The sequence below is a fragment of the Trachypithecus francoisi genome, unplaced genomic scaffold (assembly GCF_009764315.1).
Source record: "Trachypithecus francoisi isolate TF-2019V2 unplaced genomic scaffold, Tfra_2.0 Lachesis_group4, whole genome shotgun sequence".
NCBI lineage: Eukaryota > Metazoa > Chordata > Mammalia > Primates > Cercopithecidae > Trachypithecus > Trachypithecus francoisi.
This window is the reverse complement of record NW_022681469.1, coordinates 96,924,074-96,942,741: the sequence shown is the minus strand read 5'-3', so window position 1 is coordinate 96,942,741 and position 18,668 is coordinate 96,924,074. Positions and strand designations below refer to the sequence as shown.

Below are 18,668 nucleotides of genomic sequence, written 5' to 3'. Positions count from 1 at the left end.
CTCACCTTGAACAGGAGAGGGTAAGCATTTTAAGGTCCCAGCTTCTTGTGTAGATGGTCTCCTTTAGTTTCCTCACTTGGCTGATTTCCATATCCCTCACCTTAAAACAAAAATGTAAATTTGCCAGGATTGGCCCTGCCCTAAGGGCAGAAGTGGCTTCCCTGCTTGCTTACTTCACTGGCTTCCTATTTACCCTCTATGTAGCACTCATCCCTTTCTGTCTTGTCAAAAAGTTCGTTGTTTTTAAGATTTTTTTTTCTCCTCCCAGTATTTTTAGTTGTTTTCAGTGGGAAGTTTGGTCCAAATAACCTAGGCCCCCATTACTGGAAACTGAAAGTCATTAAATCCTTCCTAATTAGGAAGCAGAACTTTTGCCAGATACATTTGTAGATGTTTTTGTGAGGCTGTGTTCCTAACCAGAAGATTTCATTCCTCTCTCACAGAAAGCAGTACAGGAAACAAATCCACCTCTTTGGCCTTACTCATTTATTCAGTAGTATTCATTGGATACTTCCTGTGTGCCAGGCACTGGGGTACAGCCTGGTTACAACAGTGAGCCAATAGAATCCCTGCCCTTCACTCCTTTGTTAAGAAAAAGCAGAGAGAATCATCTGAGCTACCAGTTTCAAGATTAGATAAGCCCTACCAACCAGTTTAGGAAACCCCCGTATCTCCAGTCCACTGCATAGTACTGTTGTAAGGGGTGGGACTTGGAGACATGATTACCATACAAGGTAACTGTTGAATAGAATAGTGCTCCTAAAACTTTAGCATGCACAAGAATCACCTGGAGGGCTTCTTAAAACATTACTGCACCCCATCCCCAGAGATTCTGATTCTTAGGTTCTGAGGTGGAGCCTGAGAATTTGCATTTCTAAGAAGCTCTTAGGAGATGCTTACACTACTAGTCTAGGGACCACTGTTTGAGAACCATTGTTGTAGTAGCCCTAGATAAAACTTATGAGCAAGTAGCTCCTTTACAAGATTGGGAATATTCCTTTACAATACTCTCCGTTTTTGAAAATCCAAAAATAATCTGTAGCCAAGACCATTTAATGAGGAAGAAGGATTTTCAGCAAAAAGAGCTAGGACAACTGGATATTCACATGCAAAAGAATAGATGCATGAGATCCCTTATCTCATATAGTATCCAAAATTAACTCATCCTGAATCAAAGACCTAAGTGTAAGGGCTAAACTGTAAAATACTTAGAAGAAAACATAGCAATAAATCTTCATGGCCTTGGATTTGCAACTGTGTTCTCAGATATGACATCAAAAGCATAAGCAATAAAAGGAAAAACAGATCAAGTGAACTTCATCAAAATTTAAAAACTTTTTTACTTCAAGGGACACTATCAAGTAAGTAAAAAGAAAATGCACAGAATAGGAGAAAATATTTGCCTATTATACCTGACAAGGGACTTGTAAGTAGGATATATAAAGAACTCTTATAACTGAAAAATAAGACAAATAACAAAAAATGCAAAGGATCTGAATAGATATTTCTCCAATAAAGATACTGCCAATAGGAACATGGAAAAAAATGCTCAATATCATTAGTCATTGGAGAAATGCAAATCAAAACTACAATTAGATACCACTTCACATCCACTAGAATGGCAATAATTCTTTTAAATTTTAACAGAAAATAACAAGTGTTGGCAAAGATGTGGAGATATTGGAATCCTCATACAATGTTGGTAGGAATGTAAAATGGAGCAGCTACTGTAGAAAACAGTTTGGCAGTTCCTCAACAAATTAAACAGAATTACCATATGATCCGCTTCTAATTTAATTCCCCAAAGAATTAAAAACAGGTATTCAAACCAAAATTTGAACATGAATATTCATAGCAGTATTATTCACAAGAGTAAAAGGTGAAAATAACCCAAATGTCCATCAACTGATAAATGGTGAAACAAAACATGATATATCTATATGGTAGACTATTACATAGCCATTAAAAGGAATGAAGGGCTGGGTGCTGTGGCTCACGCCTGTAATCCTAACACTTTGGGAGGCCGAGGCGGGGGGGCTCACCTGAGGTCAGGAGTTCAAGACCAATCTGGCCAACATGGTGAAACCATGTCTCCACTAAAAATACAAAAAATTAGCCAAGCGTGGTGGCGGGCAGCTGTAATCCCAGGCACTCGGGAGGTTGAGGCAGGTGAATCACTTGAACCCGAGAGGTAGAGGCTGCAGTGAGCCAAGATCACGCCATTGCACTCCAGCCTGGGCAACAAGAGCGAAACTCCATCTTAAAAATAAATAAATAAATGGAATGAAGTATGGACACATACTACAAAATGGATGAACCTTGAAAATATCATTATCCCAAGTCAAAGAAGCCCATCACAAAAGGCCACGTGTTATATTATTCTGTTTACAGGAAATGTCCAGAATAGGCAAATCTACAGAAAGTAGATTAGTGTAATAGTTGCCAAGGGATAGACTGAGGGTGCGGAGTATAGGGGATAATGGCTTAGGAATACAGGGTATTCTTGAGATGATGAAAATGTTGTAAAGTTGACTGTGGGGATGCTCACACTTATCTGTGAATAAACTTTAAGGCCATTGAATTATACACTTTATTTTTTAATTAATTATAAATTTATAAAATAGTGACAGGGTCTTGCTGTGTTGCCCAGGGTGGTCTTGAACTCCTGAGCTCAAGTAGTCCTCCTGCCTCAGCCTCCCAAAGTGCTGGGATTATAGGTATGAGCCACTGCACCTGGCCTGAATTGTACACTTTAAATGGATGAATTGTGTGGCAAGTTAATTCAATCTCAATAAAGCTGTTTTTAAAAATAAACACATGGGCAGACGCAGCGGCTCACACCTGTAATCTCAAGCACTTTGGGAGGCCGAGGCAGGTGGATCACCTGAGGTCAGGAATTTGAGACCAACCTGGCCAACGTGATGAGACCCTGTCTCCACTAAAAATGCAAAAATTACCTGGGTATGGTGGCACGCCCCTGTAATCCCAGCTACTCGGGAGGCTGAGGTGGGAGAATTGCTTGAACCCAGGAGGCAGAGGCTACAGTGAGCCAAGATCATGCCACTGCACTCCAGCCTGGGCAACAGAGTGAGACCCTGTCTCAAAAAAATAAATAAATAAAATTTAAAAAATAAAAGATAAGCACACTACAACTGATGACCAAAAAAAGGATAATCTGTAAGTCCTCCGAAATTTAACCTCATTCTTTCAGCAGTCCCATGATGCCTAAGTAACCAGTATCATAATCTACCTGACACTGAGAATTCTGTGTTCTGAAGATTTAATCTAAAAATTCTTGTGAAGTGGTAGGAATTTTATGCAATCCGTTATGCAGTTTTGTGCATCTGTTTTGTTGCTGAGGCTGTTTAAAGTCTGTCTTTTTCCACAGATATCAGGAATTAAGGGAGTCACTTCAACAATGTAGGCTTCCTTGGGGCGCTGAAAGAGAGTATGGTGGGATAATACCGATTTCACTCCCCGAGGACCACAGGCCAAAGTGTGAGCCTCCTCGTGTCATGGGCAAAGGACATCAGCATTACGGATTTGGTGGAGAAACCTGGCCAAGGTAAATAAACTTTCTGCCATTCACAGAAAGGTCTTTATTATCCATTTTTCTTTATTTCTATTGTGAGTCCTTTGTTTGCTTAAATCTGTCTTCAAAGTTATTTCTTTTACTATTTATGAAAAGACACAGAATGAAAGACTAATTTCTAGTTGTGAAATAATAATAAATGAATGGTTTTTGCTGTCCTTAGTGATGTTAAAATATTGTGATCAGAAATTTTTATTCATTTAATTCCTTTACTTACTTATCATATCTTACCTAAATCTAAATGGAAATGTTCCTGAGATAGAAAGAGAGAAAAACAATTAAATGTTAAATATTTTTGAGCGAAGACCTGGCCTAATTTGTACAGATGCTCTTGGTTTTTGGAACTTTTGATTTGTAATTTGTCAGTCTTCTTGATAATCACTAGACTCTGCTGGGCATTGTTTTCGAGTGTTAAAACCTTTCAATAATAGTCTATAAATCTTAAAGTCACTCAGCAACTCTATTCAAAACACATTAAAATTCAAGAGAAAGCAAAAAAAAAATTTGAATAGCAAATGTCATATTAAATATTTCCTAAGGATTAAGACATTTACTCAGAGCAGAGTCTATCATACACTTGGCACAGAGCCTGCTTCCCCCTGCTTTATCTAACAATCCTGATTATCTGGCTCATGAACACTTTAGTTAACTAATTTTTTGTTCTAAAGCAGGTAAAAGAAATAAATTAAGGAAGACAAGCCACAGCAAGAGAGAGAAACATTAACAACAGGGACATGTGCCGCCGGTGACCTTGTCAAAGCCTTAGAAAAGCAATAAAAAGCGACAAATAAAAAGGCCTGACAGTCACAGGCCAATTAGAAAGATTCAGACATCAACACACATTATAGATAGTGAGGACCTCATGTTCATTCATTCACTCAGCAGATGTGTTTAAGCCCATGCTCTCATGGAACTGTAATCTCTTTGTGAAGCAGATACTGCCATCCTTGTTTTACAATGAATAAACAGACCCGAGAGATTCAGCACCTTTCCTTGGGTCAGACGATTATAAAGTTGTTAAATAGGGATTTGAGTCCAGATTTATTGACTCCAACACCCCAACTTCTTTTTATCTGTTCATTTTATTTATGCATCTGTTTATTCATTTATCTGCTCTGTAATTTAAGTATAGGAAGCATTGTTCTAGAGACTGGGGAGATAGCTCTGTATGGAATTTACAGCTACTGCCCTCCCAAAATTTAAATATTAAAAAATGCACAATGTTTTGTAAGAATTAGAAGTATTCATACAGAATTCTAGTGTGTAAAAAGAAAGCCAAAGACTTGTTTCTTAAGGGCAATCTACTTCGAAATGAGATTGGTGCATGATCTCTTACTGAATGTGCAGGGAGAGAGAGAATACTTGTTCCACTTAGAATGCCAGTTATACCTGGCATATCTCTTAATTTTTTTTTTTTTTTTTTTTGAGATGGAGTTTCACTCTTGTTGCCCAGGCTGGAGTGCAGTGGCGTGATCTCAGCTCACTGCAACCTCCCCCTTCTGGGTTCAAGCAATTCTTCTGCCTCAGCCTCCCAGCCTAGCTGGGATTACAGGTGTGCCCCACCATGCCCGGCTAATTTTGTATTTTAAGTAGAGACAGGGTTTCTCCATGTTGATCAGACTGGTCTCGAACTCCTGACCTCAGGTGATCCACCTGCCTCGGCCTCCCAAAGTGCTGGGATTACAGGTGTGAGCCACCGCGCCCGGCCAATCCTGTTCTTCTTAAACTAACCATTGCTCTCCAGTCTGGGCAACAAGAGTGAAACTCTGCCTCAGAAAAAAAAAAAAGAGAAAAGAACAAGATTATGGGAGGATATTAGATTAGCTCACAAAACTGTGGGATGCCTAGAGAAATAGGCTCATTGTTCAGCATCCAGGAATAGTGGCCAACTCACTCCCAGGACTGGCCTCATCAGGGAGGAAGTGCCTCTTTAACTGGACACCTCTGCTGCCACCTTATTGGCAGTTTGGATGCGCCTCATGGAGCTCATGTTCTCAGACTACTCACAGTCAAATCAAAGTCTAGTATAGATGGGGATGATTGGCAGAACTTAGGGCACATTTGCACCCTGGCTGCTAGGAATGCTGGGAAGTGGGGTGTTCCAAATGTGGGAAACTAGCAAAATGTAGAGAGGGTATTGTAAGGATGATAGTCTTGAGTGCCAGTGGACTGTCACTCTAAACAACAGCAGCAACAATAACATGCTTTTCTATTCAATACACGGTACCTGGGCCAGCAGCATCAGCATCACCTAGGAAATGGTGAATGCCACATCTCAGCCTCCACCCAGATTTACTGAAACAGAATCTGCATTTTAACAAGATACCTCAGATAATTCCAACATGCAGCAAAGTTGGAGAACTGTTGCTTCAATGTAAGGAAATGCAGCTGGGCGTGGTGGCTCACTCTTGTAATCCCAGCACCTTGGGAGGCCAAGGTGGGCGGATCACGAGGTCAGGAGGCTGAGACAGGAGAATCACTTGAACCCAGGAGGCGGAGGTTGTAGTGAGCCAAGATTGTGCCACTGCACTGCAGCCTGGACAACAGAGTAAGACTCTGTCAAAAAAAAAAAAAAAAAACAACAATTTTCATACAAATGAAAATACACTCACCTCCCCAAAAGCAGAGGCCAAAGGAAAGCAGTTTCCAACTTTGCTATATCCAACTCCAAGTGCTCACTCCTGTCTAGTTCAGCTGTAATCTTGTCCCAATATTCTATACCCATGCCCTCTAATAAAGCTAACTATCACCAATGCATCCTATATGAAATAATAAGGAAAATGAAGAGGAAAAAAGAAGATACATAAGGCAGAATACACAGCAAGGAAGAAAATAGGAGAAGCGACTATTGTCCTCATTCCTGCACCTGGTCATGAGGCTATCATTGGTGTTATAATTTCCTTCCTCCAGAAAAGAAGTCATTATATGAAAAAGACACTTGCACATACATGTTTATAGCAGCACAATTCACAATTGCAAAAATATGGAACCAGCCCAAGTGCCCATTAACCAAGTAGATGGAGAAAATGTGGCATGGATATACCATGGAATACTACTCAGCCATAAAAAGAAATGAAATAACGGCATTCACAGCAACCTGGAGGGAGTTGGAGACCATTATTCTAAGTGAAGTAACTCAGGAATGGAAAATCAGACATTGTATGTTCTCACCTATAAGTTGGAGCTAAGCTATGAGGATACAAAAGCATAAGAATGATACAGTGGACTCTGGGGACTCGGGAGGAAGGTTGGGAAAGGGGTGAGGGATGAAAGACTACACATTGGGTACAGTGTACACTACTTGGGTGATGATTACACCAAAATCTCAGAAATTACCAGTAAAGAATTTATTCATGTAACCAAACACCACCCATTCCCCAAAAGCTATTGAAATTAAAAATGCTTTTATAAATAATAATAATTTCCTTCCTTCACTACCTATTCCCAGTTCCCTTGCCCTCAGCCAATACCTGAGCTGGTGGGAGTATGCTACTTGATAGAACAACCCCAAAGTATGTTCTGAGAGATCTTAGCTCTTAGTGGTTCTGCCTGTGTGAGGCTGCTATAGTGTTTCATTAACTCCATGCTACTGAAGACAATACCAGGTGTTCAAAAGGTTCCCTAGGTTCCAGAAATACTCCTTTCCCCCATTATTGTATAATATCTTCTGGCCCTTGATATTCAGGATCAGTCATCCTGCCCAAAATTACCACATCATCATCAATTCAGCTTCCAATGCAATTGGGACCACTGTTGTATCCCCGGATGGAAGCCTTTCTCCCTTGACCTCTAAACCACAAAAGCTCAAGGTGGCTGGGGAGGGAGTCAAATTTTCCCAAGTGTAACCATAAGTATAACAGTAAGAGGCACCATTCCCACTTCCATCCTTTGGTTTTCAGACCATGCATTCTGGCTAAGGGGGAATCTGGTTCAGAGCATGTTGGTCACTGGTTCAGAGCGTGTCCCACACTCTTTAGGACAACACTCAGCCATAATTGAATATTCAGTAAGCCATTCTAATGTTCTGTAAGTATGGCAAAATATGACATTCTGTATATATGGTGAATCATTTGAATGCAACCAACTGTTGCCCAATGTCTTTTGTGGTAAATTGAGTTCCTTAATCAAAAATAATATTATTTAAGACGGCATGGCAACAAATGAGACATTTAGTAAGTTTACTGATGATGTTACTTGCAGAGGCATGGTGAGAAGGGAAGGGAAATCCCTATTTTGAAGAAGTGTCTAATCTTATCTCTTTGATGATGGAAGGGGTTCAGTGTAATTATCCTACCACCAGATGGCTGACTAGTACATCCAGGGATAGGTCACCCTATCAAGCGCTTAGGATTGGTCACTTCTGCTGGCAAACTCAAATGCGCCAACAGCCAGGTGAGTCTTAGTGAGGGAAGTTCATGTTGCTGAGTCCATGTGTGATAATTTCTGTGTGCCGCCATGATCACTTCGTTACGAAGCCACTGAGCAAGCACCGGAGTGACGAGAAAACCTGACACGCACAGAGCTGGTCGTTGTATCTGCCTAATTATTGAGAACGTCCTCAGTGGTGGGGTTCTCTAGGTGAGCATTCTTGTGGGATACAAATAACCCTCACGCTCCAGGGCCATTCGGAGGCTGGAAAAAGCAAGTTTCTTGGAATCTGCATTGGGTAGATGACATTCACGGTACACGCACTACAAAAATGTAGGCTGGGGCCAGGCGCGGTGGCTCACACCTGTAATCTCAATACTTTGGGAGGCCGCGGCGGGTGGATCACCTGAGGTCAGGAGTTTGAGACCAACCTGGCCAACATGGTGAAACCCCATCTCTACCAAAAATGCAAAAAAATTAGACAGGCATGGTGGCAGGTGCTTGTAATCCCAGCTACTCAGGAGGCTGAAGCAAGAGGATTGCTTGAACCTGGGAGGCAGAGGTTGCGATGAGCCGAGATTGCACCACTGCACTCTAGCCTAGGCAACAGAGTGAGACTCCATCACAAAAAAAAAAAAAAAAAAAAAAAAATGTAGGCTGCATGTTCAAAAGATAATTGGGCAGCCACAAGTTGCAGGTGAGCATAGTATACATGAAAACATGAAAAGGTTACAGATGAGGTCTGTACTCTTTTGACTACTACCCTGCAGTCTCACTCTCCTTCCTAGAGGAGAACTACTGTTACCATTTTGGTGTCTCCTTCCATGCCTTTTGTTATGCACTTACACTATTATACATGTATCCATTGAAAATGTACAGTGTTATTTCATATATATGTGGAATCACTTGATACATAGTATTAGGCAATTTGGGTTTTTTTTCTCTGTACAATCTAGAAATGGTCACATGCCTGTAAATGCAGATAAACATAGATCTACATCATTCTTTTTAATTTCTCACAGTATTCTACAATATGGATGCATCATAGTTTAGCCATCATGTATTGTTTCTTTTCTCTCTGTGTTTCTTTATACATTAACCACATTTAAAAAGCATCCTTGTACAAAGCTTCTTGAGCTCATGCTCAAAGGTTTCTAAAAGGCAAATCCAGCTGGGCGCAGTGGTTCACGCCTGTAATCCCAGCACTTTGGGAGGCTGAGGTGGGCGGATCACCTGAGGTCAGGAGTTCGAGACCAGCCTGGCCAATATGGTGAAACCATCTCTACAAAAATTAGCCAGGTATGATGGTGGGCGCCTGTAATCCCAGCTACTCGGGAGGCTGAGGCAGGAGAATCACTTGAACCCAGGAGATGGAAGTTGCAGTGAGCCGAGATCATGCCATTGCACTCCAGCGTGGGTGACAGAGCAAAACTCCATCTCAAAAAAAAGTTAAATAAATAAATAAATGCCAGATCCTAAGTGGGTCACAGTATAGGGATTTTTTTAAATTTTAGTGCATGTAACCCAAATGATTTATATTGTCATGGTAGTGTCTAAAAGTATTCATTTCCTCACACTCTCAGCCATCTATATTATCAAAATGTATAGTTTTTACCCATCTAATGAGTATAAAGGGTATCATGGTTATGAGAATGTATTTCAGTGCTTACTAGTTGGGTTGAGTACTTTCCTTATCTTTTAGGTATGGCCATTCACATTTCCTTTTCTATGTTTATTCTTCACCCATTTTTATTGTTTGTATTTTACTTATAGATTCTTGTTGGTTCTTTATGTTCTGGAAACAATCCTTTATGTGTTATCTTTGCTAATATTTGCAAGTAATTCTTCTAATTTTTATTTTATTTAAACTTTTATGGGTTTTGTCTGAAAATTAAATTTGGGTTTTTTTTTTTATTTTTTATTTTTTAAAATTTTTATTTATTCTTTTTTGTTTGAGACAGAGTTTCACTCTGTTGCCCAGGCTGGAGTGCAGTGGCATGGTCTCAGTTCACTGCAACCTCTGCCTCCCAGGTTTAAGCAATTCTTATGCCGCAGCCTCCTGAGTAGCTGGGAGTACAGGCATGCACCAACACGCCCAACAAATTTTTTTCTATTTTTAGTAGAGATGGAGTTTCACTTTGTTGGCCAGGCTGGTCTCAAACTCCTGGCCTCAAGTCATCTGCCCACCTCGGCCTCCCACAGTGCTAAGATTATAGGTGTGAGCTCCTGGCCTTATAATTAAATCTGATGATCAAATTTTCTTTCAGGTTTTTGACTTTTAAAATAAAGTTATTGTTTTAAAGGTCCTTCCTACCACCAAAGAAAAAGCATATTCCTATACATTTTGTTTTTGTATAGGTTTTTCTCTAAATTCTTTGGATTTTTAAATCCATCTGAAATTATCTTTCTGAATAGTGTAAATAGAAATGGATTATTTTTCAAATGAATACTGCATTTTTTCTATATTAAAAAATATATTCTGGCTGGGTGTGGTGGCTCATGCCTGTAATCCCAGCACTTTGGGAGTCTGAGGCAGAAGAATCATTTGAGGCCAGGAGTTTGAGACTAGCCTGGGCAACATAGCAAGACTGTGTTTCTAAAAACAAAAATCAATCAATAAAATAAATAAAAACTTTTAAAATTTTAAAAAAGAAAACTACATCTTTTTTCCCCTGGTTTAAAATGACACCTTTGGTCAGGCACAGTAGCTCATGCCTATAATCCCAGCATTTTGAGAGACCAAGGCAGGAAGATCTCTTGAGCCCAGGAGTTCAAGATAAGCCTGAGCAACATAGTAAAACCTCATCTCTATTTATTATAAAATAATAATAAATAAAATAAAATGACATGTTTTCATATATTGAATTTCTACATATATGTGGATGTATTATTAATCTATTTGTCTTTTACTATCTCACCATTATATTCTGTTAATTTTAAAACATGTTTAATTTAATCTTTTCTTTCTTTTCAGAAAGCTTCCTATTGAACAATTTTATTATTTGACCCAGAACAAAAAAAGTGATCTCTATGGAAATGATTCTTTGTAAGTCTGGGTTTTTTTCCTTATATAAAATCAAATAACATTTTTAAGTGGAAATGAGTTGTATGAGACATTTTTAAAGCCCTAAATGGGGACTTTTAGGGAAAAAAATTATTCCTTTTTTAAAATAGAGACAATTAATGCCAGAAACCAAGATCAAACAAACAAAAGCAAAAAAATAACAAACCACTAGTTTTAGTGTTTAAAAAAATCAAGAAAAAAACAGGAGCTGATGAATAGTAATGTTCAAAGGGATTCCTAAAGGTTATCTTGGTCCATTTCCCTGCCTTTGACCTACTTATGTAACCTAGTAAGAATCTGTTACATTTATTGAAATATCAATAGAAAACGCCATAGTGGCCCTCAACAAATTTGCAACCAGAATTTTACGAGGATAGAGTTTTTTTTATCATCTGCAAATAACTCCTAATAACACTTCCTAAGTATCTTTTTTAACATAAGCCATACTTGTTAATTTAGCCATCACTTAAAGGTATTCTTTTCAAGTGTATTATTTTATTATGCTTTTAAATAGTTTGTCATGTACATTACAAAAGCATACATTTTTATTTTTAGATAAAAATAAAACACAGCTGGGCGCAGTGGCTCACGCCTGTAATCCCAACACTTTGGAGGCTGAGGCGAGTGGATCACCTGAGGTCAGGAGTTCAAGACCAGCCTGGCCAACATGGCGAAACCCTGTCTCTACTGAAAATACAAAAATTAGCTGGGCATGATGGCAGGCGCCTGTAATCCCAGCTACTCGGGAGGCTGAGGCAGGAGAATCACTTGAACCCAGGAGGCGAAAGTTGCAGTGAGCCAAGATCGCGCCATTGCACTCCAATCTGGGGGACACGAGCAAAACTCCGTCTCAAACAGGCAAACAAACAAATAAATATTAAACACGACAGCATTGAAGTAGTAATGAAACTATCACTTATTTATTAAGAAGTACTAGTTGTTGATAGGTAAAAATTTAATATACAAGTTAGCCACTAGATGGCGCCAAAAAGACAAAATTTGTGGTTGTCTTGGTTTATCCCTTTGGGATAAGTGAATTTTGCAAAGCAGATGTGAAGGATGGCAGTAAAATTAATGGACTGATTTAGGTCAAGGAAGAGGTGTCTCAGCATTTGTTACTTTCATTTTATCTTTTCAAATCTTGAAGTTTTAAAAAATTTTATATTTTAAATTTAAATTGTTTTTTTTCCATTTCAAATCAAATCAATTTTAGGCATATGCTTATCAATATTGTAGTGGAATTTGTCACATGAGAATAATTTTAGATGCTAGCTTAATTATATATTATATATATTATGTTATATATAGTTGCCAATCTATTAATAACAACTCTAGATTCCTTGGATTCATATATTCATCACTTCCCTGCCCTTTGTGCCCCCACCATCTCTCCAACTCAGTGATGTCAATGGAAGACAGAACATGCTTTTCTAGTTCCATGCCCGCAGATTTAGAGTTGAAATGTAAAAAGATATAAACTTTTATAGTTCATGGGAATCTCGTGTTTATAATACATTACAGGATAATAAATTTATATGGCTTACATGCCACTTTCTAGGGAATATCTGCTAGCATGGAGGAACATCTAAAAAATTAAAGTGTATTCAATTTTACTGACTTTTACTATCAAATTGATAACATTCTGTTCATTTTTCACGCCTGAAGTCTTTCACAATTTTATTTGCATAGGCTGAAACGAATTGTTGAAATCCAATGTAGATGGATGATTACCCGTCTTTAGTCGACCTTTTTCCAGGTCTGCAGGATTATTTCTTGGCATGCAAGGTTCGGAGTAATTAGTAAATGCACAGCCTTGGACTGAACTGCTTCAGAAAAGGCATGCTTCCAGGAACTTGGTCCGTTTTGTTCTATTCTCTCTCTGCTGACCGGGCAACATTTACTATCATGAGATATCAGCAACCCTGAGTAAAGGTAGAAAGCACACATAGTACTTAAATATCCTCTCCAGCCGGGCCACACTCGGGTCACTTTAGACCATGAAATTGCACCACATGTATAATGTCGGGCTTCCTCAGAGCACTTTGGCTACTGCCTGATTATGAGAGTAAAAGTCAGAAAGAACCAAAGTTGTCTTATCATTAGAAGTAGTCATCCCGGCCCGGTGCGGTGGCTCACGCCTGTAGTCCCAGCACTTTGGGAGGCCGAGGTGGGCGGATCATGAGGTCAGGAGATCGAGACCATCCTGGCGAACACAGTGAAACCCCGTCTCTACTAAAAATACAAAAAATTAGCCGGGCGAGGTGGCGGGCGCCTGTAGCCCCAGCTACTCGGGAGGCTGAGGCAGGAGAATGGCGTGAACCCAGGAGGCGGAGCTTGCAGTGAGCTGAGATCCGGCCACTGCACTCCAGCCTGGGCGACAGAGCGAGACTCCGTCTCAAAAAAAAAAAAAAGAAGTAGTCATCCCATGTATCTTCACTGCAAATGGAAAATGCAGAAACAGTGGTGAGCAGGACTGAGGTTAGAATAAATGGATGGAAAAATTAACAGACAACTGAGATAAGGAAACAACATCTCTGTCTTGTCAATATTCAGGGATCCAGAAAGTTAATCAAGAACGTTATCTTAATGGCATTACGGTTTGAAAATGGGGTTCATCATTATTATTTTTTTTTTTTTTTAAGGCAGACTTTTGCTCTGTCACCCAGCAACTTCCTCCTCCTGGGTAATCCTGAGTAGCTGGGATTACAGGCATGCACCACCATGCCTAGCTAATTTTCTTTTTGTATTTTTGGTATTTTTGGTATTTTTCTATTTTGTATTTTGCCCAGGCTGGTCTCAAACTCCTGAGCTCAAGCAATCGCCTACCTTGGCCTCCTAAAGGTCTGGGATTACAGGCGTGAGCCACCATGCCCAGCCTATATCATTAATCAAGTTTCTAATAGGAATATAAACCTTTAAAAGCCCTTAATATAAGTTAGAACTTATTTCCTGTTTTTATTCTAGGATACCCAAACCGCCAAATTCAACAGTAAGGTAAGTAAATAACTTATATTTTCCTTCTCTGTTATAATCAAAGAAAAAACATTGACATTTCTTATGTCTCAGAAGTGTGAAAACAACAAGTGAGACTTTCCATGAAAACTTTTCTTTTGTTTATTGTTTTGTTTTGTTTTGTTTTTGTTTTTGTTTTTGAGACGGAGTCTTACTTTGTTGCCCAGGCTGGAGTACAGTGGTGCCATCACAGCTCACTGCAGCCTTGACCTCCCTGGGATCAGGTGATCCTTCCACCTCCCAAGTAGCTGGGACTACAGGTGTGCACCACTATGCCTGACTAATTTTTGTAATTTTTGTAGAGATGGATTCTTTCCATGTCACCCAGACTGGTCTTGAACCCCTGGACTCAAGTGATTTGCCCACCTCGGCCTTCCAAAGTACTGGATTACAGGTGTGAGCCACAGTGCCTGGCCTGAAAACTATGTTTTAATAGTGGGAAGGAAAGGCTGGTGCAAGTCCAGGGTAGCATTACTTTTATTTCTCTCCTATTATATCCCCTGCAAATCTTTTTTAGTACGTTTTATTTTCATATAATTTTAGATTTATAGAATTATTGTGAAGATAGTGTGGAGAGTTCCCATATACATCACACGCAGTTTCCCCTATTGTTAACATCTCACATTAATATGGAACATTTGTCACAATTAATGAACCATTGCTGATGCATTACAATGACCCATGCTTTATCCATGCTTTATCCAGATTTCCTCAGTTTTTCCCTCATGTCCTTCTGTCCCAGGATCCCATCCAGAGTACCGCATTACATTTAGTCATCATCTCTCCTTAAGTTCCTCTTGGCTGTGACAGTTTCTCAGACTTCCCTTGTTTTAATGACCTTGACAATGATTAGGATTATTAGTTAAATATTTTGTAGAATGCCCCCAAATTGGGCTTTGACTGATACTTTTCTTATGGTTAGAGTGGGATGACGTATTTGCGGAAGGAAGACTACAGAGCTAAAGTGCTGTTTTCATGCCATCGTAGCAAGGGTACATGCCATCAGCATGATCTATCCCTGGTAATGCTAACCCTGACCGCCCCACAGAGGTGTCCTCAGCAGGTTTCCCCGCTGCACACACACTGTTTCTTCCCTCCTTTCCACACTGCACTCTAGAAGAAGCTCTCTGTGTGACTGTGTGCAGCCCACACTTAAGGTATCTGGATTTATACTCCACCTTCTTGAAAGCAGAGTACCCTCATAAATTATTTGGCATTCTAGAATAGATACATGGGAGATGTATCTACTCCACTCCATTTATTTATTTATTCAATCACTTATTTCTCTCAGTATAGACTCATGGACATTTATTTTGTACTTTAGTACTTAGGTAGCAATCCAATACCACTTTCTTTTGTTACTACGATTGGCAATGAGGAGCTCTTTGAGTTCGCTCCTATATTCCTTTGACATTTCCCCATCATTGTAGGGTTTTGGCTTTTTTTTTTTTTTTTTTCCTTTTAGCATTTCCTTTCTTTCTGTCACTCTAAGATAATCCAGGCTCATCTTATATAATAGCTCCCAGAGTGGCCGGGCACAGTGGCTCACACCTGTAATCCTAGCACTTTGGGAAGCCAAGGCAGGCAGATCACAAGCTCAGGAGTTCAAGACCAGCCTGGCCAACATGGTGAAACCCTGTCTCTACTGAAGATACAAAAAATTAGTCTGGCATGGCAAGTGCTTGTAATCCCAGCTACTCGGGAGGCTGAGGCAGGAGAATCGCTTGAACCCGGGAGGCAGAGGTTGCAGTGAGCCAAGATCGCGCCATTGCACTCCAGCCTGGGTGACAGAGCAAGACTCCATCTCAATAATAATAATAATAATAATAACTCCCAGAAACCCTGGCTCCTTTGATTGGAGACAGGTGTTAGAAGCTGAGATCTGAGCACCCAGTGTCCTCCGTGCCACTGGAGTCCTCTATCAAGCTTAACAGAAAGTATTAAGCTGCCATTTAAAAAGTTGTGTTTCAGCTAAAGACCTATTCAAAAGGCTATTAAAATTAATGTCTAGGTTTTTTTGGTTTTTCTATTTTTAAAAAAACGACGACGTGAAGAACCCTTGTCTTGGGCTTTTCAAATTCTCTTCATAAACAGTTTGAAAAGTAAAGTCCTTTTTGTTAGGTCATATTTCTTCGATTCACCTTTCTGCTTGTAGCCTGGCAAGTTCCAAGGTGGGCAGCCGGAAGTCTGAGATCAAGGCGTCAGCCGGGTTAGTTCCTTCTGAGGACTGTGATAGAGACTCTGTCCCATGCCTCTCCCCTGGCTTTTGGGCTTTGCTGGTGATCTTTGGTGCTCCTTGGCTTATAGATGCATCATCCCAATCTCTGCCTCATCTTCACATGGCATTCTTCTTGGGTGTTTGTCTGTGTCCAACTTTCCCTTTCTTAAAAGGATACCAGGAGTATTGGGTTGGGGTCCACTCTGCTCCAGTATGGAGTAACTTGGTCTTAACTAAGTATATCTGTAATGACCCTATTTCCATACAAGGTTACAGTATGTGGCCCTGGAGATTAGGACTTCAATATATGGATGGGGGTGGAGGGGAGAAATTCAACACATAACACTTGGTCTTGCTTTTTTCTACTTAATTTTCTTGTTATGAATAACATTTCTCTATCCCATGGACTTCCTAATTTTGCTTTTCTTCTGGTTTAGACAGCTCCCACATGGTTTTTTTTTTTTTTTTTTTTAACCTCTGCCAATTTTCCAAATAATAGGAAAATTATATCCCTACGGTCTCTTTAACGTGTTTATTTTTTCCTTCAGTGTGCTAACAGTTTTTGGCTTTTCTATTTTGAAGCAGTACTGTGTATATAAACAGGAAGTATATTTTGTTGATTGATTGCTTAAAGAAACAGATGCCCTGGGTTGAAAGGTCATTCCAAGATGGTTAGAGATCACTTTGCTGAAGCAGAATGCCCAAAACAATTCCTGGGAGCCTCTTAAAATAAGACACAGTAATTAAAAGCAACTAGAAATTCTTCCTATATACCATTCTAAAAACACAAAACTCATTTATTTTCTGCTTTATATTTTTTATACCAATTATGAAACTTATTCACTGATAAAGAATTGAGCATGATTTATTTTAAAATTAAATTTAGTTTTATCTAGCAAAATTAAGAAAATGCCCTGTTTTATGGTATACATTCCAAGAGAATGCCAACTCCATGAGCACAGGGACATCGACTCACTGTCCTGTCCCCCAGCATTAGAACAGTTTCTGCCATTAAAAAAAAGGTCCCAATAAATATTTGGTGATTAATTTTTTCAATCATACTTCTTTCTGTTGTTTTCATTTTGTTTTGTTTCCTCAATAAATCTTAGAGAGATCTGCTTGCCATATCCAATTGAACACCCCTACCACACACACACCTGTCGCGGCGCCATGTTCCCCACCTTCACGTCACCTGAGGACCTCTACACAGGCATTAAAGCCCGCACCCAGCAGCCCTTTCCTCCCACGGTGCCATCCAAGGCTTATGATTCAACAGTTTTGAAGACAAGAGGTAAAATGTGATCTAGAATCAGAACTGTATTAATTCTTATTATTGGGGTTTCTTCAATAATAAAATTAAAGCAAGGAGCACAAAGGACTCAAGTCACAAATGTGTGACTCAGTAGATTAGGAAACTTGTTCTCAGCTGCAACTTTACAATCAGCTGGAGCGCCACCACCGACCCATCAAATTGGACACTCTGCAGGTGCTCCCAAACTTTCCCCTAGACACAGCCTCCCATGTTAGAATCAGAAACCAAAACGTTGTAGAATTGGTGGTTTTTATTCCACTTCTATTTTTATTTATGTCCTGCTCTCATGGTTTAGTTTTTAAAAATTTCATCCTAGCCCAGGTGATCAGCACAAGGAACAGTGTTTGGATCAATCATAGAGTCTGGATGTGGGTGCAGCAGCAGTGATAGAATTGAAAGATCCCCATTAAAATAAGATGCAGAAAGCAATGAGAGGAGTTTGTTCAGTCCTTCTTCACACCCTGGAGCACGTTCTCCCAGCTGCAAACCTTGGAGTCTTTGTGAATGTGTTTTATCAGAGAGGACAGGAATCCCGTACGCTAGTCATCAAATCTCTCCCACACTAGACACTTTGGTCTTTGCTGAGGATACCTACGCATGTGCGTAAACAGAGAGGCCACCTCTGGAGAAAGAGTGAAAACACTCAAGAGAGAGGGATGAAAATGACACATGGCAGGCAAAGGCAACTATTTGTTGCGTGCACTTAGGTGAGGTAGAAAAGACTCAAGAATTGTCCTATCCTGCAGTTCCTCTACACATGAATATTTGGACCAAAATGCAAGGACAGAATATTGCCATCATCAGCCTCAACCTCAGTGTCTTATTAGCAGACAGTAACATTTTGAAAGCTAGCATAGTGGAGTATGTAAGAGCATGGATTCTGGAGTCAGATGCATGAGTAGAATTCTGGATCTGCCACTTACTCACCTGTGGTCCATGGGAGAGTTTCTGAACTTCTCTGTTCTGCTTCCCAGTTTGCAAAATGGGAATATTATTAATAGTACCCACTTATCAAATAACAGAGATAAATGTTAGCAGTTATTCCCTTACCCTGCTAGCATATAATCACTGCCGTATGTGTGTACCATGCTTAACTTTCCCA

The 18,668-nt window shown here is 39.8% G+C and overlaps 1 protein-coding gene across 1 annotated transcript in view; it reads left to right on the top strand.

Moving 5' to 3' along the window:
- CUNH7orf31 (chromosome unknown C7orf31 homolog) overlaps positions 1 to 18,668 on the top strand; it is a 44,596-nt gene that overhangs the window by 8,425 nt on the left and 17,503 nt on the right. The window contains exons 3-6 of the mRNA XM_033192181.1: positions 3,389 to 3,565; positions 10,935 to 11,006; positions 13,989 to 14,018; positions 17,364 to 17,545. Coding sequence (XP_033048072.1) covers positions 3,389 to 3,565; positions 10,935 to 11,006; positions 13,989 to 14,018; positions 17,364 to 17,545 — 461 coding nt within the window. The remainder of the gene's footprint in view (positions 1 to 3,388; positions 3,566 to 10,934; positions 11,007 to 13,988; positions 14,019 to 17,363; positions 17,546 to 18,668) is intronic.